General features: G+C 42.5%; 1 protein-coding gene across 5 annotated transcripts in view; it reads right to left on the bottom strand.

The window, feature by feature from the left end:
• The window catches only part of AAK1 (AP2 associated kinase 1), an 84865-nt gene that overhangs the window by 6360 nt on the left and 51131 nt on the right, over positions 1 to 27374 (bottom strand). For 2 of the 5 annotated variants that reach the window (XM_064497657.1, XM_064497661.1), the window contains 4 exons: positions 16617 to 16718; positions 14822 to 14923; positions 13618 to 13728; positions 10068 to 10172 (listed from right to left, as the gene is read on the bottom strand). The exons of 2 other annotated variants lie outside the window; for them this stretch is intronic. In XM_064497657.1, coding sequence (XP_064353727.1) covers positions 10068 to 10172; positions 13618 to 13728; positions 14822 to 14923; positions 16617 to 16718 — 420 coding nt within the window. The remainder of the gene's footprint in view (positions 1 to 10067; positions 10173 to 13617; positions 13729 to 14821; positions 14924 to 16616; positions 16719 to 27374) is intronic. One more of the 5 variants, XM_064497658.1, reaches the window with a different exon arrangement.

Genomic DNA, 27374 nt, shown 5'->3' on the forward strand with positions numbered 1-27374 from the left:
AAAGGGAGAGCAAACAAGAGAAAATAAAAATGCCAGGGAAGTTATTTACTGCACGCAAATTAAAACACAGTTTAGCACTGCCTCACAGTTCAGGGACACCACAAGTACAAGTTTTTAGAAAAAGATGGAAGATGCGAGACACACGAATGGTCACACTCAGCCTTCTATCAACACCATTCTACAAGTTTTTTTGCGCCACCCACAACATGACCATCAGAGAGGTTTTTAATTCATAACACTGTTGCCTGGAGTAAAGCTCCAATAAAGAGACAGTTTCTGTCATTTCATTCAGCGTTGTTGCCTATCGACTCAGGAGCACCCTATAAGCAGATTTATTGCTCAGCATAGCCTCTGTTCTTGTGAGCTATCTCACTGAAGTGGAATTACACTGCACACACGTGCATCTAAAACATACAGGGAAGCCTAGCAATCATTCAAATAACATACACATTTTGAAGAAAGAACAACTTTCAGTCTATATTTTTTTAATGAAATGGTTAACATTTTTGCATTGGTTAACATTTTGCAGCATTGTTTTAAGCCACTGCAAGACAGAGCACTTTTAAAGAACCCATACAGTGATTTCAAGTGAAATACCCGGCATAACTATAACCAACTGGCTTACTTCTGTGTTAGTATAACACACCAGCGTGGGGAGAGGCTTGCTATTCTGCTCCTCTCCAATTATAAGAGCCCAAGAGTGTTTTTTTTTTCTTTTTTCCCCCCCCTCCTTAAAGCTCACACAGACAGAACAGAAGATATCTTACCTTTAAAGAGCTATTAGCAGGTTAGAAGTATGTCATTAGACTCATGTTAGCAAGAGGATAGGAAAAAGGCACATGAAACTAAGCAACATGAATTGCGAGAAGAAAGGGAGGTACGGTTCTTTGGTGGCCGGTGTCCACTGAACGATGGGACAAGTAAGCCACTAACCAACCAGCCTTGCCATGACAGAACAGCATCCTCACGTCCAAACTCTGCCCAAGTCAAAAGCTCAAATTTATATACCCATTGCAGGCCTCAAGGCATTGCTTCTTAATCGGGTCTGTTGATGCATAAAAGCTAACCCATTCGCAGTCGCTTCTCACAATTAAAGACACAGTACTCATTCAGTAGGCATCAAAATTGTTATTTATTGGGAAACTATTCACTTAGATACATTACACTGCTAAATAACGACAGTGTAGATATGTGAACATTTTATAAGTTAGTCTACAAAAATACTATCTATCTTTCCTGAAGCTTATGTTGTCCGCAATGGTTTAACCTTAGATACTAATCTCAGATTACAGGAACAAGAAATTGGTCATTGTTTTCTTCTGGAGGTTGGTTATATATTTACCAGGTATTATTGTTAGATTTTAAGAATACAGGCTGAAGCAGAGCAAGACCAATTGCCACATCACACAAATACCTTGGAATTATCCAGTCCTCACTGAAATATAACGTACAGGAAAACAAGAAATGGAAAAAGGCATTTATGATGGTGAACATTACGCCAATGCAAACCAATGACCCACTTTTCACAAGAAGAGCGTTCAAAGCACAAACAAGTCATTTGATCAGAATTTCTTTTTAAAGAGTTACTTGCATTAGTTGGTGTCTGTATTCATGTAAATGATGACATTTAGGACAGAGAATAAGAGAAGGGCTGATTGCATATAAGCCCCAACCGGTTTAGGACAGTAGCAACATGCATCTCTGAACTCAGAGGCCATGTATAATGGGCAGCATGGTTTATTTTTAAAAAAGTGACTTTTTCCAATGCTTTCTTTCTCTCTAGCTGTCCTAAGTGAGAAGGGCCCTGAATGCTTGGAAGCAATCTCCTCCTCTGCAGAGGCCAGTTCAGGACTAGTGAATTACTCTGGGAAAAATGAAGTGATGTTTCGGTGGGATCTCGTTCTGGCCTCCAGCTAGCAGCTGGTTTCACTCAAAGCTACTAGACAACACAGCAAGAATAGGAGGACACCTGAGAAGTTGAAAACAACAAAAAGGGGAACAGCAAGGTTAAAACAGAAATGCTAAAATGCAGTGGGTTACCTGAGGAGTTTGGGGATTTGCTGATGGGAGAGAAGCACCAGCTACACTCCCACATTACTTTTGTCCAGTGTTCAAGGAAGACCTGGCTTCCAGACACCCTCGTACGGTAACTGATCTCAGGCAGAGCTTTCCTTCTCTGGTAGATGTTGGTGGGTTTCCCCCAGTTGGTTTCACCAAGGAAGAGCTCTAGCAGCACTGCTACAACTAGGGAGACACGATGTGATGCCTGGGTGCATGTCTGACTAGAAAGTGGCTTAGTCCAGCACATCTCTTCTTACAGTTAATCATCACCATACACTTAAAAAAATCTGAGCTATGTTCAAACACTGAAAAGTCCAAGAAAAAAAAACACAACAAAACCTTGTTTACAGGCTGGATTAGAAATAACAAGACAAAGTCAGCAGATTCCCATAAGCAGCCACAGCTACGGGCTTTGCAGCCGAACGCTTCGGAGGCGCATGCAACGTAACTGTTAGAAGGACGGACAGCTTAAGTGAGCCAGCGCTGACGGATGGTTCAGCACGTCTGAGATCAGAGACCAATGAGAATGATGCACTCGAGGGACCGTTTCACATTAAAAGGAATAGCAGTTTTATTCTGTGTTACAGTAGGAGAGAGGAAGGGTCACTCCACGAATCGTTAAGAGTGTAAAGGACAAGTCTCGTGAAACTAAAACAGCGCCGGTTTGTTTGAAGCCCTGTCCGTTCTCTGTTATGACTCAGCTCCCATTCACACCAAAGGCACGCTGTGCGAAAGGCCTGAAAAGATGCATGCAGATGGTCTGCTTTTACGAACACAAAAAGCACCCACAACCCCTTGTGCAAAAAGAGATGTCTCTTCTGCAGAGGCAGCATTTCCTAACATCTTCCTATGCCAAGGTGGACGCTGCCAACAGGCAGCTGCCTCTTTTGTCCCCTCTTCCTCCGCACTCCCGAGATTTACGGGTTACTTCATCGGGAAACACCCCTTCCTTTGTCAATCCATGCTCAGGTTTTAAAGCATGCACACTATAACGATTGCAAACTTTACTCTTTAGAATATTTACAGACCTTTGAATTTATAGATTGGATTGTATCCCTGTACCACAGTCATACAGAAATTTTTATTCAAGGGTCAGATACACATACTAAAGAAATGATTCCTTAACTGTACTCAGGCTCCCCTTCTGCAGCACGAAGCTTAACAATAAAAATATATATCACTCAGTACACTAGGAGCACCCCTGCTTAAACACTCACAATAGACAGAGATTGTTCACGTGGCTTATGAGAGCTGCAGACAACAGAACAGTTCCCGCTTTGAGACCACTGCTGTGTGTAAAGCAACAAACAGAACAGGTAATCTTCTTAAATGTATATAGCAGCCTAAAGAGAAGACACCTTTTTGCCTTGAGCTAGAGCATTGACACATCGAGTTCCCATCTTTTAGGAAAATCGCTGCACAGAAGTTGCAAGGTACTGAAATAACGGACAGGAAAGCTAGAGAACTTTCATTTCAGGGGGCTCCAAAGGAGGCAGATTGGGCACCAAGAGGATGATCTCATTTTTGGGTCAGAGCCCAAAACAAGAACCTCAGAGGAGACAGAGGCGTTTCCAAGAGTCTGAGGCTGCTTTTCCACCAGATAACGCTCCTGATTTCATTTACTCAAAACCAGGAAGGTCACAACATACCATAACAGGTAGCTAAGAATCATAATTACTGGTATGCAAGATAACTAGTTTGGCATTAAAAAAAAAAAAAAAAAAGGGTCAGAAGACTTCTCATTCCTTCATTCAAGGACGGTGGTGTTTTCTTGTATTTTGCTTCCTAAGAGCATTATTATTAAGTAACAGTATAGAACTCCCCCACATAGTGCTTTTAGTTATTAGATATCAAAGCAGAACACGAAAAGCCAGTATCATCATTACTATTTCACTGGGCAATTCAGGCAGCATAACAACGTGGTTTTGCCCAAAGTCACTCCACAGCACGGTGGCAGGTCTAGGAACAGATTTAGGCTTCTTCAGTTCCAGAAGTTGACTAAGCCACAGGACCCCAAACAATAAGAAGTTTAATGATCTATTTTTGGCACACTTCTACAGTCACTTACACCATGCAAAGCAAGACAGAGCAGGTGTTAAACACTAACAGCACACACTTAAATGCCAGCTGCTTAAAGTCAAGATCGACCTATTGGAGACGAAGAGCATCTTTTGCCCTCATTTTCACTGTGCACAAGCCATGTGTTACATGTGCAAGATACGGTCTTTAAACGCTTAAGAAAAACACAGGGTAAGTCACTAGCAGTTAAATTCCCTCTCCTGTGGAGGGCAGAAGCACAAGTCTTAAACATCAGTAATGTCCTTCAAACAACCCCAGAAGCCAGGTGACCAATCCGCCCTCCCTCCCGAGGTGCAGTTAGATTTGGCACTGTGCATTGCTTCTGCACTCCTCTGCATAGGCTTGACTGTACCCAAAGTGCAACTCCTTTTGGTTACAGAAGTCTAGGACGCAGGGGGGAAAAAATAGTAAGAAAAACCTCTTTTTTCTAATCCCCATTTGCTGCTGGAGTGAAGCAGTTTAAATGTGCAGTGCCCACACCCAAGTGAAAAAAAGTCACTGGAGCTATTCTCAACTGAGTATTCATAACCAAGTTAACCAGTAAGTCTCATTTCTCAGAGCATTTTCTCATGTTACATTCATGCTTCCCAGACATCAACATCAGCTACAACTCAACTCCAGTGATTCCTACAAGAAATCTTGAACCAGAAAATGTATTTGCTCAAGAGACAATAAGCTACTAGATGTAGGTGTGCACATGTGCATCCACACGCTGCAAGTGCGAGTCCACCACACTATGGGCTTGCTCACACTTGCTGTACTCAGAGACATGCATGCCCCACGTGTTGGGTTTGCTGGGGTACAACTTGCTAAACTGTCTTCCATCTGAAACACATCTGAGCTTTTATTTCAACAATGCAGGATGTCTTTTGTGGTCATGGAAAGTCACTTGAGGCAAAATCCTATGAAGTTTCAGGCTCAAGAATGCACTGGGGATGGGATCTCTTGGGGGTTTTTTGTTTGTTTGTTTTTTGTTTTTTTAAGTGGGAACATGGCCACCATCAGGCATTTACAAGAGGTGCCCTCTAAAAATAATTTTAGTCTATGAAGAGATTCTCTAGAGTTGCCACGTGCATGCAGTAAATGAGCTGCTAGAGGATGCAAGTCTGCCACAAAGCCACCCCTGCACAGAATCTTCCACCCATCTCGCACAGACTTTTCCAAGCAGCCCAAATTTTCAGGTTGCACAGTGCCTGCAGTATCGGGGAAGTCCTTAATCAATCTTACAAGGTCAAAGAACCCAGTGAAGACTCAGTCAGCCAGTATTAAGACAGTCATACCTCCTGTTTTTGGAACACATGTTCCAGAGATGCTTTCAGATACAGTGCAAATTTGCTGATCTCTGAATTGCAGGTATTACGCTTTCCCTAGTCCAGTTGAAAAAAATGGGGAGATTTTTCAAAAGGTAGTGGGCAGTCAGAAACCCAAGTCCACTGACAATCAGCAAGAGCTCACATTTAACTTCCACTCGTCATTTTTACCTCCTCACCACCCAAAAGCAGAGTTTATCTTGCATCCAAAGCACAAGCGTGACTTGAAAGGAAGACCGCTCTTTCTCTGTACAGTGGTTGCGTTTGAAGGTAACCAGGATCAGGAGGATCCATCACAGCAGTTAATGCCAACAACCGCTCTACAAGCTCGAGCCTGTTTGGGTATAAAGGCTCCTCTATCATCCCGACATGAATAAACAGCACATATGGGCAGAGAGGAGAATCACTCCGCTGTGATTTTGCGGACTGTATGTTATTTAAGATCTAACCTACAACCCTTAGAAGGGGACAGGAACAACTCCCAGGGCTTCCAACAAGCTTGCAACCATAGCCACAGGAGATGACCATTCTCATGCATTACAGCAATGCTGCATACCAGACTTCTTCCACGTGCACACAGGATCAAAGTTCAGTTTGTTCCTTCACAGTAGCAGCTTTTGCACACCCCCTTCAATTTTGGGCCGCATGGCAACACTAAACTAACCCCTGCAGGACAATCATTTTCGGACAGCTTAAAATTAATCCCACATATCTGCCCATTTCACATCTCTTGCATTTTCCGTTCGTCTAACAAATAAGAGGCAAGTCTGTTCTGATGAACCAGGTCTAAATAACAGACGTGTCTAAAGATTTACTCTTCCATTGTATCAGATTTCCCACTCAGATCCAGGAATAGCTACTTGAAAAAGCAATAAAAGGAACATTCACATCTGCTTATTTAATAGCATTATTAACAACCCAGTGCATTTATAATTTTTCCAGAACCCTTGAACAAGTGCTATTAGATTTAAAATCTTAAACATTCTTTAAAAGTACTTTAATTCACAGAAATCTTTGTTCTAATATACAGTAGATGGTTACTTTTTTAAATCCATTCTCTTTTCATATATTCTCAGTATCTGACTATACAATAACTTTCTATCTATAGCTTCTTCATGTTATCCAGTCCAGCTTGCCTGTGCTTTAGGAATATAAAACAAAAAAATAATAAAGTTCTATCCACAATTTTACTAAGGTCATTTCCATAGTTCTCATGTAAAGCTTCTCTTGGAAAGTGCAGTATACACATGTAATGATACAACACACTTAAGCAATACTTTTATTATTAAGTGTAGGTTTTAAAAGAAGAGTAACGTAGAGCAGACATGATTGATGGTAGTTCTATTTACAGAATTTGTTAAACTAAGTGTTGGGGTGGGGGAATAGCGGAGAGACCAGAGTTAGGAAAGGAGCAGTCACGAACTTTGATTTCTTTCCTTCTTAGCAAGAGGTCAGTACATACATATTTCAGTCGTCCATACTTTCGCACGTGGGAAACTGCACTTTTACTAATACAGCTACATACACATACACAAGGTTAGCGGTAAGCTATTAATTATTCCACTACAGAGGAAGAGTCCTTCTGTTCAGAAAGAGCTTTCAAATACATGATAGAAATTCCGGACTTCATAAGCCAATGAAAACAAGTTTAGCATATCCAGCTAGTTGACAAACTAAGCATGTAAAGGAAAAAAGAAAAGGGAAAACCCATCAAGGTGTAGCAGCACTTATTTCAAACCATCTGAACCAAGTGCATGCTTGTTCCACAGCGACTGAAGAGTGGAATAAAATCTACAGTAATCTTTGTCTACTGAAAAAAAAATGCTTCCATACTTAACTGTTTTGCACTATATGTAGTTACAAGAGAAAACAGGGAAACCAGAACAGATACCAGATGCTTGACTAAAACCAGGATTAAAAAGAGACAAACAACTGTAGGACAATTTGTTTCATACACAATTTACAGTAGGTTTGGGGGGGATACTTTTTCCAGTCAAACACAGAAAAGGAATCACAGAAAATACATCTGTTGCTGCCACAATGCCCTTTTCAGCCAAAAAAAGGAAAAAAAAAAAATCCAACAAAAAGCTAATCACAGCCATACTCACATGTATTTGGTTCAAAATTTTGTTCTATTTCACTTAGGGTCATTTTTGCAGCTTTAACAATCTGGTTTTTTTTTTTCTTTTTTTTTTTTCTTCAAGGAAGCACAGTTCATTCACAAGCAGGATTGTTAAACAGCAAACCATTAGCTGGGGGCAGTCCGGAAAACTCTCTTCATACGCACCATCCCCAGAGGTACTACGCAAGACTACTTCAGGGAAATTCAGTGCTTTTTCCTCCCCTGAAGCATACTGGCAATTTAGAAATAGCAGCTCTCCTAACCTGCACTCTACAGGAGAGGGATGTCCCTACCAATTTTACCTGTCTCCTTCCTCCTGCCCATTCATCAGAAAAACAAGAACAAAACAAAAACCAAACCCAAAAACACAAAGGCAAAGATTGAAACACAGTTGTTCACACGCTAGTCTAAAGGAGAAAGGAGTCTGTTGTACGCAGGGATCATACATCAGCTACGATTATCTAATTCATTTACAGTTAGGCTTTCCATGGTGCTACGTGTACATCTCAGCAGGGTGGCTAATGACGGTGCTCCCTTTAGACACACGCTAGCAAAGACAGGTGCAGAAGGAACCACAGCGGGTTTACCAGCTTTAGAGAGGACTACCTGGAGAACTGAGACAGAATCTTTTCCTGGGGCATGGGAAGACGGGGAGAAAGTGGGTGACTGTCTCCTCTTGGCAGATTTATTTTTCTTTTAATTAAGGAAAAAAACAAAAGAACCACAACTGAAGGTAACTCCTCTGGAAATGAAAACGGAGGATTAGGTACGTTACAGAAACTGCGTCTGCTACTGTGTCACTGCTACAGGTCTATGAGCTGATCCACCAGCAGTAAAGACCTGGCTATGTTGGGAAGACTGGACTCAGAGCTTCCACTGTTGTTTCTAGAATGCCCACCTGAAAGTGTGAGAGATAGGAATTCAGTATTGAACAGGACACGCACACACGACAGTTTCAGATGTTCAAGAGCAAGCAAAGAAAGAAAAGAGTCAAAGTAAAACGGAAAACTTGCTCAAGATCTTCTGTTTACTTGCATCACGATAGCAACAACATTCCCCTGCTTGCTCTTCCACCCTCTCCCTCCCCTCCAAACTTAGCTCACGACAGTCATATGGAAAAATCATCATAGCCACTTCTGTGGCAACACAAAAACTCTGCAAACCATTTCCTTTTCCTAGAATTTACATCCAAGTTACAGAACACTGCCCTTCCTACGGGATCTATACAATGACTGCAAAAACTCCCACAACCTGTAGAAAAGAACGTTCAAAATTTTATAGCTAGAAAATTAGTTGCTGTTTTAAGAGCATCTTTGAGTTTTCAACCACTCCAGGGTAAGCTCAGCTAGCTTGTGGCTTTCTACAATTGGTGCTTTGCTACTGAAGGAAGAGGCTGTTCTTTAAGAAGGCCCATGTTGGCCCAACTTTGGTAGAAATCTTCTCCAACTTCCAGCAGGAGCAGAGTCCCTAATGTCTGAGAAATTTTTCTAGCGAGTATCAGTCTTTGAAAGCTAGTCTTAGAGCAGCTGCTACGGCACACATCACGCTACAAAAGAAAATGGGATTTCGGGAAGTCAGAAAAGTGCTACCATGAAAATAAAAAACAAAACAAAAAAAGGGAGCCCTGGAGAATGCTGGAGAATGTTTTTAGGCCTACGCTAGCATACCAAAAGCTGTAATCAAAATTTCCGCAGCTTGACTTCAGAGAGGAGACATTTGACTGGTCAGACTGCAAAATACTGCCTACTTCTGTCTCTGTAAGAGCTACAAATTCAGCACCATAATTTTCTTTAAGGAAACAGTGCTGCTTTTTAGATTGAACCATACACGAGGCTGAAATGGTTTGGAAAGATCATGTTAATGTGGTCTAGGTGACAGGAATGCTGTAAAAGGAGAGACTTCCCAGCCTCTGTCCTAAGGACTCTGCCCCTTCAAAGCTGTTCAAAGAAAATGGGTACCCATCTACTGCCAAACTTCTCACACTTAGTTCCCACAAGCACCTTCGAAAAATATCAGTCAGAAATGAAAAAACTCACTTTCAGCAGGAGTTTCAGGGTTAGAAATGATTATCGCCTCACTTTCTTGCACCTTGTGTAAAGTTCACTTAAAAAAAAGGCAAAGGACCTCCTTCCGCTGACTTGAACAGCAAATAAGGATCTCTGAGAACAAAGTTCTCCATTGCAATTTAGCCATAGAGTTACTTGCATATGGTGTTTGGCAAACTGCTAAAAATTACTTCATGGGATGCAAATACGTCTGCATGTCTACTGCATCTTTTTGGATATGCTATTTTAGCACAAAAATCTAAAGCAATTTAAGGGCCTGTATAAACCAGTTTCCCAGAGGAAAACTAACACTAATATACTGCGGTGACAATATCTTACTGTTGACAGCTTGCACTATTTTGCATGTGCTGTAGCACCACTACCCCAAAACTAGTTTATGTTCATTATTTCTTTTTTCTTTCCCCTTTTCAGCCCCAAATCCTGGCTTACCTTGTGAGTTTTTGGATATCAACACTGGAATTGGGTCAAACTCATCTTCTGTCACTTTTTCAGAGCCCTCAGGAGCATCAAAGCCTGATATCAGGTTAGTATCTTCTGCAGCATAAAGGAGAAACAGAGGTAAAGAAGCAAAGATAGCAGAGAAAGCAGGTTAGAATTGCCAAAAGTATTAGGATGTTTTGTGTTTTAAAAGACAGGGTTTAGAAGCAGGAGTTTAATTTAAAAGGTGAAACAAAGCTGGTAAGTCTGAGAAGGCAAAGGTAAAAGAACTAATTAAATACAAAAGTGGAAGGGAAAACAAAAAAAACAAAGCAAACTGAAAAGTGAGCCTTCTTGAGAACCAAAATAAAATTGGGCCAGTCCAAAGGCTTAACAGTTAGCCTAATTCAAAGCTGTGGTAAAATCCTGAGGCTTAAGTTCCCAAGGACTGAAGGTATTCTTTGTCATCATTCAGTGGCTCTCGGATATTGGTACAATTTGAGGGGAACAATCTTGCTCTTCAGTTACCAGCTTTCGTATAAAGGGAGAGGAAAAGGGCAGACAAAACACAGAGGGAAGAAATTCCAGTTATCTGTGTGAGACAAAGCCCCTTGAGTTTTTTGCCCACAGGGATAAAACAAGAAAGCGCACTATAAAGTCAGATTTCCAAAGGAGTTTAAATGCCTGAAGAAGTAACTAGGCACTTAGAGATTTTTAAAGCCCCTAAAGCAGTTCTGGCACACAACTCCATCGGTTTCAAATGTCAGCCAGGGTTAGATACTTAGTGGGAAGCACTTCCAACCATATCCATACTAGATGAGACCTTTATCTGCCTTATTAGGCAATCACACTCCTTTAGGGACTTCTCACACTCTGTGTATCGCTATTTGTTACTTCAGACACCTAAAAATCATCCAGAATCTGGTCCTCAATTACTCTATGAAGTATTTCTGGAAGCCTAGCAAGGATACGTATAAGTCTATGTTTTCCAAGGAACAGGAACACTCCTGTTCACTTCAGATCATGAATAAAAGCTCTTTACCTAAAGCTGACAAACATGCCAATAGGTTTTAGGTGAGCTGATGCAAGAAACAGTTTGTGGAAATATATTGTTCTCTGGAGGATCAGATTAAGCAAAAACAAGTTACATAGAAGACTAGGCTGTAAAATGACAAGAACACACAGATTGTGTGTCTAATGGAAATCTAACAGTGTCCTGTTTGTCACCACTCTGTCTCTCAAGTTATTTATGGCTCTTCTCAACCTAGCTGGCCACTTTTGCAAGCATCTTATTTCCATTTCACTTCACTCACACATACAATTGCTGATACCTCTGCAGCTTGCTGTATAGGAAGCTATCCAAGGAGCACTGCTCAATTGTGGACTATCTTTTCTAAGGAGAGGAAAAGGCTGGTGAGAAACAAAATGCATTTCTATTTGGACAAAACCTCCTTGGGAGATATATTTCTCTTCATGAAAGCATTTGCGCTGATCTTAGTAACTATACATCACCGTAAGTGAAAAAATCCCTCTCTCACATAGATGTAGTTCAGCACTGTGTTCAGCAAATGCAAATTAAGGAATCCCCAAAAGATGAGCAAGAATTCAGGGCCCACAAAACACAACACAGCCTTGTTAGGCACACAGAAAAAGACACTCTGGCTTAGAGTATCAATTCATATCCAAACATTGCTGTCTTTTCAAATCTTCCCGGTCCCACTGATAACTTGCAGCGTTGCATTTCCACGGGCTGATTATACCATGGACAGCAGCATCTGCACCTTAGTGCGCTGCATCACCCACGCCAGGACTGGGATAAACACCAAAGGAAAAAAATAAATAGAAGACAGATATACAGGTAACGACCACACTCAGAGCTCCAACAGCAGGGTTTGAAAAGCCACAAATGAGCTTTGGAGGGGGTTAATATCTTACACCTCTCTCTCCTGCTAATAAGAGTCTCACTTCCCCCTGGCAAATCTGACCCTCCCTGAACTCAAGTGGAACACAGCAAGGCAGCCTGAGAGAAGGCATGCAGAAGTCTGTTAATTCATTTTCTCATTAAGTCACACCAACCATGCTTTGGCCAACTGTCTAGTTCGCTATGTTCCAGACATGGCATAATAACTGTTCAACATACATTTCAAGTCATTTATTCAAAATAAAGTGGCATGTATGTGTAGTATAGCAATGAGCAATTAGAAGAACTGCTTGTTTAAACCCAAAAGCTCTAAAAAAACACAATCTCATTTTAAAATGCCATCAGGTGTAAAAATTGATTACAGACTTTTCTACAGAGATTCCTCCGAAGACAGATCATTTTCTGTTGCTATAGGGATACTTACCAAATGAACCAAGCGCAAGCCATTGTCAATGGGCACCCAGCGGTTAGTATTCGTGCTTCGGGCTTGTCTTTTCAAGGCAATAAATAGAAAAGAAGCCCTGGTTCTCCTCGCACCTACCTGGATGTGAACTACCCAATATTCACTACAAGCTTGGCTTACATGAAGGTCCCCCCAGTGCTTCTGCATTGTACCCAAGCAGCACAGGCACTGAGCACAGCTGCCTTAGCCATCAACAGGAATTTGCCAGAACAGCGCAAAAAAAGTTCACCATACAAGCTGAACTCCAGCTATTCATATATTTCTGGTCAAACTATTCCAGCACCGCTACCCTAGCTACGCTGTAGAGAGGGTCCAGATTTCAGCTGGACGCTCTGCAGCCTGGAAGCAGTCACCTGAGCTAGGATCCCAGCTTCCCAGGGCCCTGTTCTTCCTCGTTAGTGGAAGAACAAACAGAACCCAGATTAGTGCACAGTACTTCAACATTTTTTGCAAGCTCATATAATCACGTACTGCAAAGCCTGATCCACAGCTCTTAGAAATTAACACACATGGCCGACCACTCTTCTGTAGCTCTGCTTTTCTTTCTGCTATTGTAAACTATTCTATTTTTCAATTCGATATTGTACTTGGACTTCTATTCACATCTGCTGCAATGTGATACTGCAGTCTGACTCAAGGGTGCTTTCCCGATAACCTCTGGAAAAGGAAAATACAGTCTCCAAATCTGAAAGAGCTCCGCTGCATGCTATAGACACGAACACTGACAAGAAACATCCATTGGTTTCAAAAACCCGTGACATCAGTAGAGATGATTATCAGGATCCTTTCCAGACTTAATAATGCAGCATAAGAGCAAGTCTTAAAACACATGTGCAAAAGGTAAAACCGAAGTGCATTCATATGCAGAGCTGAAGACGGGCTGCATACTTAAAAGCCTACCCTTTTAGCCTGCTGTATCACTTGGTCTCACAGGAGATACTACCTGTCTCGACAAGCCTTGTCTGTATTTACGATCAAGCTGAATACCTTTATCTTTTCCCCTTGGCATTTCAATGCACATTACAAGCTTCTCCAGTTTGGGAATAAAACAACAGTCTGGGAAAAAAACGCAGCTAGAACATGGGTCAGATCATCTGCTTGTGTAAAGTGGCATCATATGTCAGCTAAAGATCCAGTCCCAGGACAGGTTAGAAGTTAGAGACAGAGGGACAGTTTACCTTTGTGAGGTTGAGCTGCAAAAGCTACAGGAGCAAACTCATCCAAGAGGTCAGCAGCAGGGTTAGAAAGCAGAGAACAGTCAAGCAGAGAGTCTTCTCCAGTGAGAGAGTCTGAATCCAGGTTAACATCCAAAGGCCGCAAGGTAGCATTGAACAGGACATAAACACTGTTAAGCTCAGATTTGCACATTCTTGTTCCCGTCCGCTTACTACATAAACAGGCTATTGCTCCAAAGCTGACACTTTCACACATCATCTACTTTTTGTAGTGGGAAACCTTTCTTATTGCTCTGCAGTGAGGGTAGAGGGGTTCCCAACACTTCTAGCAGTATGTAGCACAGATTCACTGAGGTAACTACCCTCCGAAGCTAAGTACACAACACTGAAATCCCACGGAAGTGATGGTTTAAATTAACCAGGGGGGCAGGGAAAAAACACAGCCCTTACTTCTTGTGAAAGCTAGGCTCGCATCTACCAGAAACACGAGCTGCTTCTTGAACCACAGGGGTTTTGCTGGGACAGGTAGCGCCCACCTTGCCTTCCAAAGGACGGGACCCAGAGGGAAGACAGAAGTTACAAACGTGCGGTTTCAGGTACACCGCCATCCTTCCCAAGACACCTAGGTAGGGAGGATTCTTGGGAAGCAAGTTGTCAGCTGTACACTAGACTAGGTCACACGTCCTTTAACACAGAAATTAACAGTAATTGGAACTGTAAATATCTGAAAGCTAACTTGTGCAGGGCATCGTAACACCCAGGGCTGCAGGGACACTCTGGCAAAGCTACTTGTACTGGCTACTTCACAACAGACCTCTAAAAAGACATCAAGTCCCTCTGTAGCAACATTTGCCGGATCTGGGCCTTCAGAATAAGGAAGGGACAGGAATTGCTAGCTAAGTCCCAGCAGAACAGCTCAGTGACTGCTCTGGCACCTATGGATCTATAGCAATGGGCTAAATGAGGACTACAAGCATGAGTACAGTTCTTTGAGAGGAGAAAGTAATGCTGACATTTACGGACCCATGTAAGATCCACTGACAAAACACACAAGCGAGTCCAGTTGAAACTAGCGGGAAAGTGCAGAGAAAGGGAGAGCAAAGAAGGCACCTTCAAGCAGACAGTGCTTTCTGATTTACTATAATATGGTCATGCAGCCCACAGAGGTACTACACAACTCGCCCACCCACCCATCTGTCTCACCAACCTGTTCTGTTGGAAGCAACCGACTCAGTCTGTGACACCAGGCGTTGGGGCAACGGAGCCTCGAGGCCCGGTATGAGACTCTCAACAGCTACGTCAGGTTTTCCTTTATGAATGTGCAAAATATCAGAGCAGAGAAGAAGCCAGAGGTTAGTTTGCAAGACACAGCACAAGTAGGAGCTAACAAGGCAGTTGTCTGAATCCTTTGGTGACCCCTTAATATGTCCATCAGCTATGCTGGCAGAAATGAGAGGCTGAAGTTAGACTGATGCTAATTGAATCAAGAGGGAAGAATGTAATATACTCAAGTTTTGGGGGCCTTGAAGGTTTTTGGTTTTTTTTTCCCCTCGTATTTTTATATGTGCGAACCCAATGTGAGATATCCAAAGGCTGAAATGGGAGGTTAATAACGTCTGCTCTGCAGTTAAGCAGAGGGCCCATGGCTGGGTAACTCATTACAAGCTTTTGCAAGATCTTTCTCCAGAAAAGGAAAAGCACTGATCTCCAAGGAATCCCCTTCCAATGGAAGAAACAGACCATTAAAATACCTGCTGTGCAGCCTTTAACATGCCGCAGGTAAGTTAGTAAATGGCCAAGATCTGGGATATTTTGTTTGTTTGTTTGTTTGGGTGCCCAGTGGCTCAAAGGCTGCAGATCCTGCTGAGACATGATAAAGTTTTGGACCTCAACATGTTATTGAAAATACCAGTCCTCAGTGTTGTCCAGTATTGATGTGGATACAAGAGGAGATGCTTATACAAAGGCTGGACAGAAAAATTCACTTCCATAGGATCCTTAAAGAGAAGGGGGAGAAACATGCAAAATAACTGTCAACACAGTCACACCAGCTAAGCTAAGCCAGGTATAATGCTCGGCTGGGTCCCTTCTTCATGGGCAAACACCAAGGTAACGAGCCAGGAAGTGAAATTTAAGAACGAGGATGCACTCGTCATAGACTAGGACCAGAGAATGTCTAGCTAAACAACCTAAGAAAGCCATGGACAGTTTTGTTTGGATAGCGGTGACTGTCAGTGATCTGTAAGATTCAGACAACTGCCTGGAACTGCAAAACAGGAAAGAACCCCATCATACTATTAAGATGAATCATTCCCTACCTTTCCATTCAAAGCTACAAAGTTGCAACCAGCTAGCCAGGGGACCCTGGCTGGGACCCAAACCCACAACAGCAGCTGATCGCAACTAACTGCAGCCTGTAATAATTAGTCTTTAGTACAGTTGGCAAGTAGGGCAAAACGTGATTCTGCAACACGCAGAGCTCTTTATACTGCCTTGGATACTGTTGCATCTGGGCTCATCACAGCCTAGCACATTTATTTCCATGCTGGACCCCAGGGCAAAAGCAGTGCTGTCATCCTGGCCCTGCTGAGGGCCAATGGAGACGCAGGCAGGCCAAGTGCCTAGGCCGTGGTCACACAGTAAGCCTTCACCAGAAACGGTGGGATTTTTTTTGCATCTTCTCCTTCAGTCAACAATTAACTCTTATACACAAGATCACAAGAACACAGAAGGAGCAACCATGCCGTGTTACTGTGCCAGAGCAGTAAACCTAGATTTTAACACATATTCCAAGTCTTCACTGTTCAGATGCAATTCCCGTGGGGAAAATGGTATACCTGCGTCTGCGTAATCCATAACTTCCTATCACATTGTGTTCCACCAAAACCAGCTGCTGTTTTCAGAGCCCAGGGGGGTAAACATGCAGAGTTATCGAGCAGAACAAGACGTAGGGGAGGAGGGGCCCTGAGTTGGTGGGTTTGTGCGGTTTTTTTTTTGTTTACCATTCACAGCATCTGAGGTGCTACCGAAGGGGTCAGCGAGAGGCAGGATATCAGGGAGCAGAAGTGCAGTCTCAGGAGATTTGAGTCCCTCAATCAGTTTTTCTGGGTTAAGCAGGAAAAGGAGGAAGGAAAGAAGGCAGCAGAAAAAAGCAAAACAAAACAAAAACTATATTAATCAGGTGCTCAACGCAGGGTCTCATTGTCTAGTATGTCAGCCTCAGAAAGGCATCTGCACAATCGTGTGTGCAAATAATATTACCACTTATGGAACATCTTTTCACTAAGGTTACTGGAGCACATTAAGACAGGGCAGCTATTCACTGGGTGGCCACAGTCAGCTAGACATCCGAGAACCTTCCTCACCCTCTGCAGGCTGCTCTCGCTAAGAAGCAGTTGTGAAACAGCATGCAGTTCTTTCAATGCTACCCAAAGCAATAAGGCTTATGAAAACCTGACAGAAACCTTTCCTTCTTACCTTCATATACTGGGAAGGTTTTTGTTACTCTTCATGTAACAAGAGGAAAAGGAATCGATGATCAGAAGACCATGACACTAGACTTAGGTATACAATTATTATTAATTTGCTCAAGAATTAAATGCCTAAGATCCTTAAGTGCTTAGGCAAAACCAGAAAACGTTAAGACACTACAGCATCAGATATGAGAATCTGCCCTTGGATTAAAACAGCTGTCTAGCTACCAGTTATATCAAATACCAGATTTCAAACCAGACATGTTATTCTCAGCAGTGTGACTCCTGCGGTTTCCATTATCCTTCATACAGAGACATTTAAATTGCCTGTTCAAAGAGTTAACCTCTATTAATAATCTGGTGAATGAGTAATTCTGCAATCATACCAACCAGGTTTGCAATAATGAGCTTAGTTATTTAGCTTTCACAAGGGTTTCTTCACTTCAAGAAAATTTTCAGGATTTGCCAGAAGTAATCACCTTCAGTAGAACAACCCTGCCAAAATTTGCTCCATGTGGACAGATCCGGCCATTTCAGCTTGCTGAGATGACTGCATTTATAACCTTACATTAGCACAAGCTATGGCATGCCACAGCTACGCCTTTACAACACTTGTACATCTACACTATTATTGTTTTGAGTTCAAAGTCTGGTATTATTATTTATTATCCAAAGAAAATGTGCTCATAACTGTACAAAAACACCAGCTCTGGAATACTGCTATTCAAAAGACTTATCACAGTGAGAAAGCCAAAGAAAAGCTTAAGTCGCAGTGTTACGTACATTATAATAGTATCCATCATTTTTATTGCCCGATATAAATAAGAAAATGACCTGGTGGCTTTGGAACTACTTATTCAGAGCAGGAAAAATCCTGCTCCCCATGACAAACCTCACAAACCAGCACACTAAGGCAACCATGAGGGGAAGGGAATCTAAAAAGGAAACCGAGAGGCAGCTGTTTTATCAGCAAAGGCCTAAAGAAGATCGACTAACAGGGAAACCCTGATGGGTACAGCAGCCTTGCACATACTTGAAGGCTTCCCAACTCTACAAGAAAAACCTAATTTTTTTTTTCCAAGACCAAATCTGCCAAAGAAAAATGCATCCCAACTGCAGAGGCATTGTCCTTGGCTTCTCAACTGTAGAAAAGGGGGCTGTTTTCTTGGATGAACTGGGAGGCTTGGCCAAAACAGAGAGGTAGGGGTGCTATCAAAAGTGGCTTCAGCAAAGCAGACAGGAACTGATTATAGCCTGCTAGGAAAACACAACATAAGAGAGACACCTGGGGACAAGAAGTCAGGGAACATGCTCAACTCTTTTTCATAGTAGGGAGGGAAGTGTCAACATAACAGGTATCCATCCCGAGTACAGTTGATTTAAACAGTATTTTAAATCACTTAATCCAGATAGCAAGGCACAGAACACAATTGTAGGAGAAATTATGGATTGGCTCTCCGAGTCGTGCAGCTTCAGGGTGGGTTTGGCTCCTATTTCAAGATGAAGGCTGCAGAAGTATGAAGCGGCATGCCTGTGTGCATCTGGAATGTATTCTACATTGTGGAGATTCAGGCCTAAGATGCTCCTTGCAAAGCCAGGCTCTTTGAGAGGGCCTGTCTGCCAGCGCTCAGCTCTTCTCAAGACACTCGAATCAGCCTGTATTTTCAAAAGCACACATACAGTGCCTGAAACCATTCCCTTTATGAGCCCAGTTCCAAGTGTTCTGCTCCTTGAAGTCCCTCTCCTTCGACCTTACCTTTCCAGTCTCCTCCTCTTTCATCACTGCAGACTTTCCATGTAACACTGTGGAACTATCTCTTGGTTAGCAGTAAGAAGTTGCATATTGAGCTCAGCCGCACTTTTTAAACACACAGAAATCACAACAATAAACATGGTATTCTTCTCTCTATGTCTTAGTTTTCCCTCCTGTCCCCAAGGCTCAACCTGTTTTATGGGATGCTTTAGACAGTCAGTGGTTCTTTGCTGTATTTAGTTACTTGTCTCATGAGATTTCCTTTGTTTCTTTCATCATTGGTTCTGACAATGCTGTTACAGGTAGCCACCGCATCTCTGAGTGCATGTTTTAAAAGGAACTTGATCCCTTTTGAGCAAGGCTGAGAAACTCAACAAAAAGTTGTCAGAATGAATGGGTAAGCAGACACCAGACATCTCAATGGGTTTTGAGGGCCTAGCAATTAGTTTACCTGATTTCTATTTTGCGTTGCATCTTGTATTAACCAGTAGAAATATAAGCTAAAGTAGCGGAACAGCAGAGTTAGTTAAAGTGGTGGGAAACTCCTGTTTAACTAAGAGCAAAGGAGCTTGAAGAGTTAGTGAAGACCCAGAGAAATCTATGGTTCTACATTAGGTAACAGGAATACCTTTTCTATAAGGGTTAGTTTCGTTTTCTTTAGCACAACATGCTTATTAAAAACATACACATGTGCACTAAAGGAAATTTTTCTGAATCCACATCAGACATTTGTAAACCCAAGAATGCTACTTGCCTTCGCAGTGGCAAGTAAATCCAGCTCTTAGGTCTCTGTTCTACCACCGCTCCAACAATCAAAGCAGTAACCCAAGGAGGAAACTTTCATGCACTAGACTGTTTCCTTGCACATGGATATTAAGCAGCTGCAGTTCAACTATATGCAGACCTTGAAAGAAAACCAGGCTCTCTTGTGATACTGAGCTGCAGTTCTGGTCCTCCTACCAGACGCATTCTCTAGTGGAAGTTTAATTTTCATTTCCAAGAAAAAAGGAGCTTCACCTGCAAGTGAAGTCACAGTTGAGATAGTGAGAAACCAGCAGCATAAAAGAGGGAGAAAAAAGAAGGGGGGGGGGGGGGCACGCGTGATGACCAGTCTCATTTGTGTTATCTGTGCAAACGGAACCATTGCAAGTCATGCATATATGAAGTAATCATCAATTGCAGAACGGACTCCACCAATAAAACAAACAGCAACATAGCATTTATCTGCTATTCATGGAGGAGATCGTTGCTACAGCCTCAGGTACGGACTTCTTTGAAACATTATGTCCCACCTGTCGTTCCCTTAGCAAGGGTCTTCTCCTGGAGGAAAATCAAAGGGGACTTTTGCTACAACACCACCAGTATCCTGCGACTCTCGCAGCACACGGGCACACAACCACAATCTGTACTTTGAAAAGGGTAATGATGGGAAAAGAAGATTGGTTCTGCAGCAAACAACAACTTTAACAGCAGCATAGCAAACTCTTCCGTGTTGCAATTTTAGGGCTCATAACAGCAAGTTCTGTGCACATACAGAGCTCAAAGGCTTAAGCATAACAGGGCAAAACAGTCTGCACCAAGCACCATGCTGTTAATTTTACAGTTTTACAGTATCACAGGTTCTCCTGCCTCAAATCCAACAGACAGATTCAGATTATTCAGATGTGGACATACAATTCTAAGGACAAACAAGGTTAAGGAAATATAATCCAACACAAAGATATTTTCTATCTTACAGCTCCTGAAGGGCCCTCAAAATGGCCTTTCTCAAACTCCACCTGGTAAGTGTGCTCTTTAACTGATAACCATGCTCCCACATGAGGTTGCCTGTCAGAGCTATCTTCTGCCCCAGAGAGCCTACTCAGATGGTCACAGGCAAAGCAGGCTTGATTCCGGTTCAGCATTGATTTGATCTTTCACATTCCATTTTGTCAGGTTTTCCCACTTTGCCCATTTTCATTCCTGACAGGGGGGCACCAAGTTTGTGAAGTGCTTCTGCTGCAGCTTCGCATCAATTAGTAAGGATGTTGGCTGAGTAAGCAAGGTTCATTATCAAACCTTAAGAAGGTCTCAAAGCTCAAAAGCATGCAGGAGGAAACAAAGTGCTCTATCAACCCTTCCCAGAGCTCAAGCTCAGCTGCTCACAGCTGCTTTTTAGGTGAATATTTTACTTTCTTCCTAAGTTTCTAGATCCACAAAGTAAGAAATAACTAATTTTTGCTCTCATCATAGTCCAAATAAGCAAAACACAACCCAGAGAAAGCAAAGCAAGAGTATAACCTACATCTAACAGCTCTCACAGGCCACCCCAGGTGGCAGATGTTGATAGCTTCACAGCTTGGAAAACCAAATCCCTTCCTCACAGAAGAAAAGGGAGATTCTCCTCTGGTTTGCATCAATATAAGGCGGCTGTAATGCCACCTAGCATCAGCAGAATTACTCTGGATTCATATCCAGTGAGGCTATTCCGGCCTTCTTCTTCAGATACTGTTTCTTCAACACATGCACGCATCAGATACTCGAGATGTACAAGTAGTCAGTTTGCACAGACTTTGCACCTGCAATACCGCCACTGCCAGAGACTAAGTTGGCGTGCCGCGTTTGTACTTGGTGATGCAACCCTTGAACAACAAAGTATATGCAGAAAGCATCTCAAAAACAGTTGCAGTTACAAAAATCAAGACATGAGGGAGGTAAACATGTCTTTAGTTACAGCAGGCTATTAGAAAGAAATGAATAAAGACTTCCAAGAGATTTGCAAGTTAAAAACAGGGAGCAGAGGGCAAAAAGTGTGCCACGCTTGGGTAACACTGAACAATCAAAACGCAATCTCCCAAAGCCAAAGACCTCCACCAGCCAGGCACTGCACACAGGAGGAACGTTACTCACTCATGTACTGCGGAGGAATAGCAAAAAGAAAGATAATTCAATAGAGCACACAGCAGAGTCCTTTTCTTCGGATGTCAACTGAGAAAGAAAGACAAGGTTGTAAAAATCCTGCCAAGTCAACTGTGCTACGAGTGGGAGGGCAAATTACCGAGGTATAGATTAGTCACTCAGGAAAATTTCTTCCTATTGATTAATCAAGTATTAAAGATTAAAGGAAGCCTTCCTCAGAAGACTAGCACTAATCAAGGGAGGCCACTGGACTTCAATTTTCTCAATGGAGTTTCTGCCAAAGGGAATTGTGGGGTTTTGTTGTTGGTGGGTTTTTTTTTTTTCCCCCAAAAAAAGAAAAAACCACCATAGCACAGAGAGAAAGAAGGAAATAATATAGCAAGTGACATTCTTTAAAAAAAATGATTTTTTTTAAAATACTGTACAGAAGAGTAGGACCATGTTTAACAGTAGCTCCTTAAGAGATCAAAAGCAAACAATTTTAGTTTAACATTAATCATCTCAAAAATATTTGTAAAGTAACACAGCCTCCGATCAAAGTCAACTCAGGCAGAGACAATTCCAGATACTATTTACACTCAATTAACTGAGGTTCAGGTGATCCACGCACTTTGTTGCCCCAAATCATCAAAACATTTAACTGTACTCCCACTTAACAGTGGTGCAATTAATTCATCAACTTACTAAATGAATAATTCCCCCTCTGCATTTTCCCAACTCAGGATGTAAACAAGTTTTTAATACACATCCACATGTGTATGTGCATGCCTGCAATTACTTTAAACTCAGTCTACAAGTCATGCTGGTATCAATATGAGCTCTTATTAGAATTAAGATTTTTCTATTAAAATAGTTATAAACATCCTGACATAGGTGGGTACAGCAATATTTTCAGATGCACAGGCCAGGGTGGGGGCAGTTATGCTGCTTAAAATCATTTTGATCAAATACCTACGTTGTGCCAAACAATAAAAGGGCCCTACTACGTTAGTGATAATGGCACTGCTAAAGCAGCTGAACTTGTGTTTTGACAAGGATGTCAGTGACTTGAGTCTTAACCGTTGTTTCCAGATGCTGGAAGGTGCCAGCATCAGCAATTCCATCTCGGCCTTTCATGATTCTTCCATGTTTCCATTTCTTCAGCTGTTGCAACAGCATGAATTTGAACTCCAGTTCAGCACTGGCAAGAATGCAGGGCTCCAAGAAAGCTTGGAAACCCAGGTCCTGAAGGCCATGCATTAAAAGGCAATGAGGAAAGAAAAAAATCCAGTTTTGCTTAAAACCTCTTTTTTTTTTAAGCTGATTATGTGTTTAGCAAAAACAGAAGTCAGGCCCATACACTTTGATAGCTGGCACTAGAAACATGCCAAGGCTGCGGATACATATTTTTTACTTCAAAACTGCACTACAAGTTACGTACTCCCTTCGTCCTCATAAGTATCCTTTCAGATTTACTAACACAGAAGTCTGAGCATCTGAACAAAACAAAAAGGCAAAAGTCCTCCTTAAAGTGCTACTTAAAAGCCTTGCAGAACTCCAACATGATAATGACTCTTTAGTAAGCAATGCTGTTTGCCTTTTCATCAAAAAAGAGAATCCAGTATGGGCCCAGATGGCACATACATGCTTTCTTGGCCAAGTTTCCTTCTCCAGCTACGTCTGCATGTTTATTTAGCTCAGCAGGATGGGGAATGTCTCTTGTCACACCTTCCATTACGGCAAAGACAATGAGCAGTTACTGTCACAGGGGCAGCTGGGTGTTGCTGTCCTTCAAAGAAATAACTAGCTACGCCAGAGACACATTCGCCTCTCAACTGCAGTTAAGATGTTGAATTACTGCAGGGAATAAATGGCTGTGCAAATACGTAAAAATGACCCTTTTGAAAAAGAAAGGGGAAATACATGATCGGCTCATTGTGCACAGACAGTATTTTGCCAGGTGCTGCCACAGAGAAGCCACCAGAACCACCGTGCATGAACGTGGACTCAGCCCGCACGTGAATCAGCACGGTGAGGTCGGCAGCACGGGGGGGAGTTTGTAATGCGGGGGGAGCAGAGCTCTCTCACAACTCGCACACCTCAGCACTGTCGCTCAAGACCTTTTCTGCCTGCTCTGCCAAGGGCCCGCACCCATCACCTCGTCTCTGTCCACTTCTGCAGAGAGGAGATGCAATAAGCCAGGACTGCTGATAGCACAGGGTACCTAGGGAGCAAAAGTCACCCGGAACTAATGAGAAAGGGGGAAAGCCACAAATACGCAAAGAATTAGAAAGAAGTATTTTTGGCAGTACTTCAGAGGGCATTTCACTGGGCCCACCTGTCCAATATTCAAAAACTTTTTCATCTAAACAGATGTTTCTGCAGAGGAAAGCACCAGGAAAGGTTTTAAATGCATCCCAACATTGGATGACTGACAAGCATGGGTTAACGCAGCACTTCATTTTCAATTTGGGAAGTTAATAACAGACATGGGCTAAGAGCAGAAATATTCACATGCTTTGGGTCAAAACGGTGATTAAATACTCCTGGAAAACAGGTTGTTGGGGCTAGGGCCAAAGCCCATTCATACCAATGGAAATTAAGTCAAAAGAAATGGGCACTGTACATACAGGGCATGAAGAGCCCCGACTTAGGTTGATTCACAGAGGGAAGCCTTAGAGACAAAACCAGATCTGCCCTGAAGCTTCATAACTCAGCTTAATTGAAAGCCTCCAGAATACCCTATGCAAAATTTAGCGTCCCGTAATAGTGTGAGCGTAATTTGTACTGATAGATATTAAGTAGCCACATGTAGCACAAAAATTACCATTCTGATCAAATACTCCATTAGGATTAATCAACAGTGAAGCCTGCAATAAGCTTATTAAGAACTTGGCTCATTTTCCTACACAGGCACAAAGAAAAATGTTTTCAGCACGAATATTTCATTTTCCCTCATTTTAACAGATGTTTTGCCATATTTTTACACCCCTTCTGCCAGCTCCTTTTACCAATTACATTTCTAGTAGCAATTGCAGCCATTGTGTATGGCTGGAACATACTAAGAACAAAGAATGTACCAAAAAACGTTCTATTTTCACTTGATTATTGCTCAGAGTTAATATCGGTGGCTTCTAATAGAGGCCATGTCAGCTGTTCTCTAGGACCACTCCTAAGGAAAAAGTTATCTATAACAAATTAAGCTAGTGAGGACATGACTTCCTCTAGGAGATTACACATCTCCAACACCACGATCCACAAAAATAGTGCAGTCTGCTATAAACTAGTGTCCAAGGTTTGTCTTTGCTATACATTTAACCGACCACAGAGCATGTGATCTTGCTAAACCTCGATGTGAGCAGTCATACCAAAAGCAGGATCTGTTGGCTGTGCCTCCCTGGAAGCACGCTCCTCCATCTGAACATATTTAGGCCGTCTGGGGATGCACCCCGTGGCTATCTGTAACGTGTTTAGCATCATCCACTTGTTTTTCAGGGATCTGTCATAGAAAGGCTTGTCTGTCCTTCCAAGCATGCAGAGGAAGGGTGGGAAGGCACAAGGTCTCCAGCCAGCATTCAAGTGAGGCCACCTGCACCCTCAGGTGCCAGCAAAGACAGCAAATTTGGGGCTTAAAAAAAAAAAAAAAAAAAAAAAAAAAAAAAAAAAAAAAAAAAAAAAAAAAAAAAAAAAAAAAAAACACAAAAAAAGAAGCTGAGCTTCTAGCCAGACCCTCAGCTGTTGCAGGTTTAGAGCCCAGACAGAACTGGCTCTGTATGGCAAATAGGGGAAAAAAACAAATAAAAGCTTCACTTATGCCTGTAGCCAAAGCCTCACTAAACAGAACTGCCCTTGTAACCAAGGGGTACAGGCTCATGCTTTTACTCCTGAAAGGACTATCCATGCTCAAAGTCTAAAAAAAAGGACAGAGGTAAAGTGTTTTCAAAGCAATGGGTTTGCTACCAGGATCTCTTCAGAAATAAAAATATACCAAACAGAAAGCAATTATATAGCAAGCATTTAAGCATACATTCAGCTGTTTCTGCAGAAAACTAAGGTAGTCTGGAAATGTGCAATTGGAGATGCTGTATACTAGGAGGCCTAAGTCAACCCCAGCTCTGCTGACCCAAGGGGCACAGTTTAAAGAACACCTTTCACACACAAGTCAGCACATCCCCTGCGTTCGAGTCCTCTCCGCTGGCTGTGGGGATGTTTCAGTACCAGGCACACAGCACAGGTAACGCAGACACAGAAGAACAAGGAGCACTCTGTTCTGCGTGACACACACACACACACACAGATCAAAAATCTGATTCCGAATCCAGGATTATCATCTTTGCTGTTGACTTTATAAGCACGGACAACCCCTCTCACTTTCCAAAAGCAAGGATAAGCCTGTAGCTCTAGCCCTTGAAAACACTCATGAGCCTCTGGCCTGATCAGATTTTATATGAAAAATAAATAAATAAAGTCAGAGAGCCGTCACTACGGTAACCTGCAGGGAACCAACAAAAACCAGATGCTGTGGATGCCCTTGCCCCCAACTTGGCCCACATGGCAGCAGATCCACTGAACTCAATAGGCTCCGTCACATGCAGGCAATAAGATCAGCACAAGAAGGTTTAGCACCTGCCTGTAAAGATACACCACCAGCCAGGGACAGATCTGTGGCACAAGCGACCTAGCACTGCAACAACTGCCCACAACTGCTACTCTGATTATTTGCACCCAAGGGCAGGCCTGAAAGGCAATTTCTCCACAGTGATTTCTGCGCTAAGAAGATTCTCCGAGCTCCTGCAGCTAAGGCTGCGACTGCTGCTTCGTATGGTTGTGCTATATCAAAATTCAACAGGCAGTAAGAAAAACAACTGGCTCAGTGCGTAACCATTTGTGTTGAGCACACTGGCAGAGAACTGAGTAGTAGTCTGGGCTGGCAGAATTCAACCTAGAAAAGCAAATGCTTCCAATGGCACCTCAGAGAAAAAAAAGCAGTGCAGAATGAAGACCTTCGTTAGGTCCTTATCAAACTATGGCTGGGCAGGTCAGCTCCTTTCAAGTGCTCAGGTAGGGGAGCAAGACTGTCACTAAGCTCTGCTTCGTAATAAAAGTTTGTGCAGCCAGAATTTCCCGAACTGCAACATTTGTGAGTGAAATCACTTGTCAGCCGTAACACATTTCTCCTGCTCTTTGAACCTCAACCAGAGTGGAGGAAGTTCCACACAGCTCTGCAAAAAAAATATGACTTTTCTTTCTCCTGAATTGCTTAACTTGCCATGGACAGATGCTGTCTTTATGAGCACGCAGGTTTGCAGTTCGGGTCCTCTGCAGTCAAACCACCAGCGACTCCACAGCTTGAGCTGAGGACAAGGGTGAGACACTTGTCCTCTGGGGCTAACTGACACGAAGGGACCTGTCACACACACGTTCACCACAAGCCTTAGAGAAACTCTAAGATAATACATGCCCATATTCCAAATCCCATTGATCTGCAAATAAGCTCCTAAGCACTTACATAACGTTGCGCTAAAAAGCGCTGGCTGCTGCAGTCAGAAATGCGCACATGGAAGAGACATTTAAGTAGTACTGCAAAGTAAATGGAAATAGCTACCAACTGCACTAAGAAATTTTGCCAAATCAGAAAAGGTTACATGTTAACTTTT

The sequence above is a fragment of the Dromaius novaehollandiae genome, chromosome 26 (assembly GCF_036370855.1).
Source record: "Dromaius novaehollandiae isolate bDroNov1 chromosome 26, bDroNov1.hap1, whole genome shotgun sequence".
NCBI lineage: Eukaryota > Metazoa > Chordata > Aves > Casuariiformes > Dromaiidae > Dromaius > Dromaius novaehollandiae.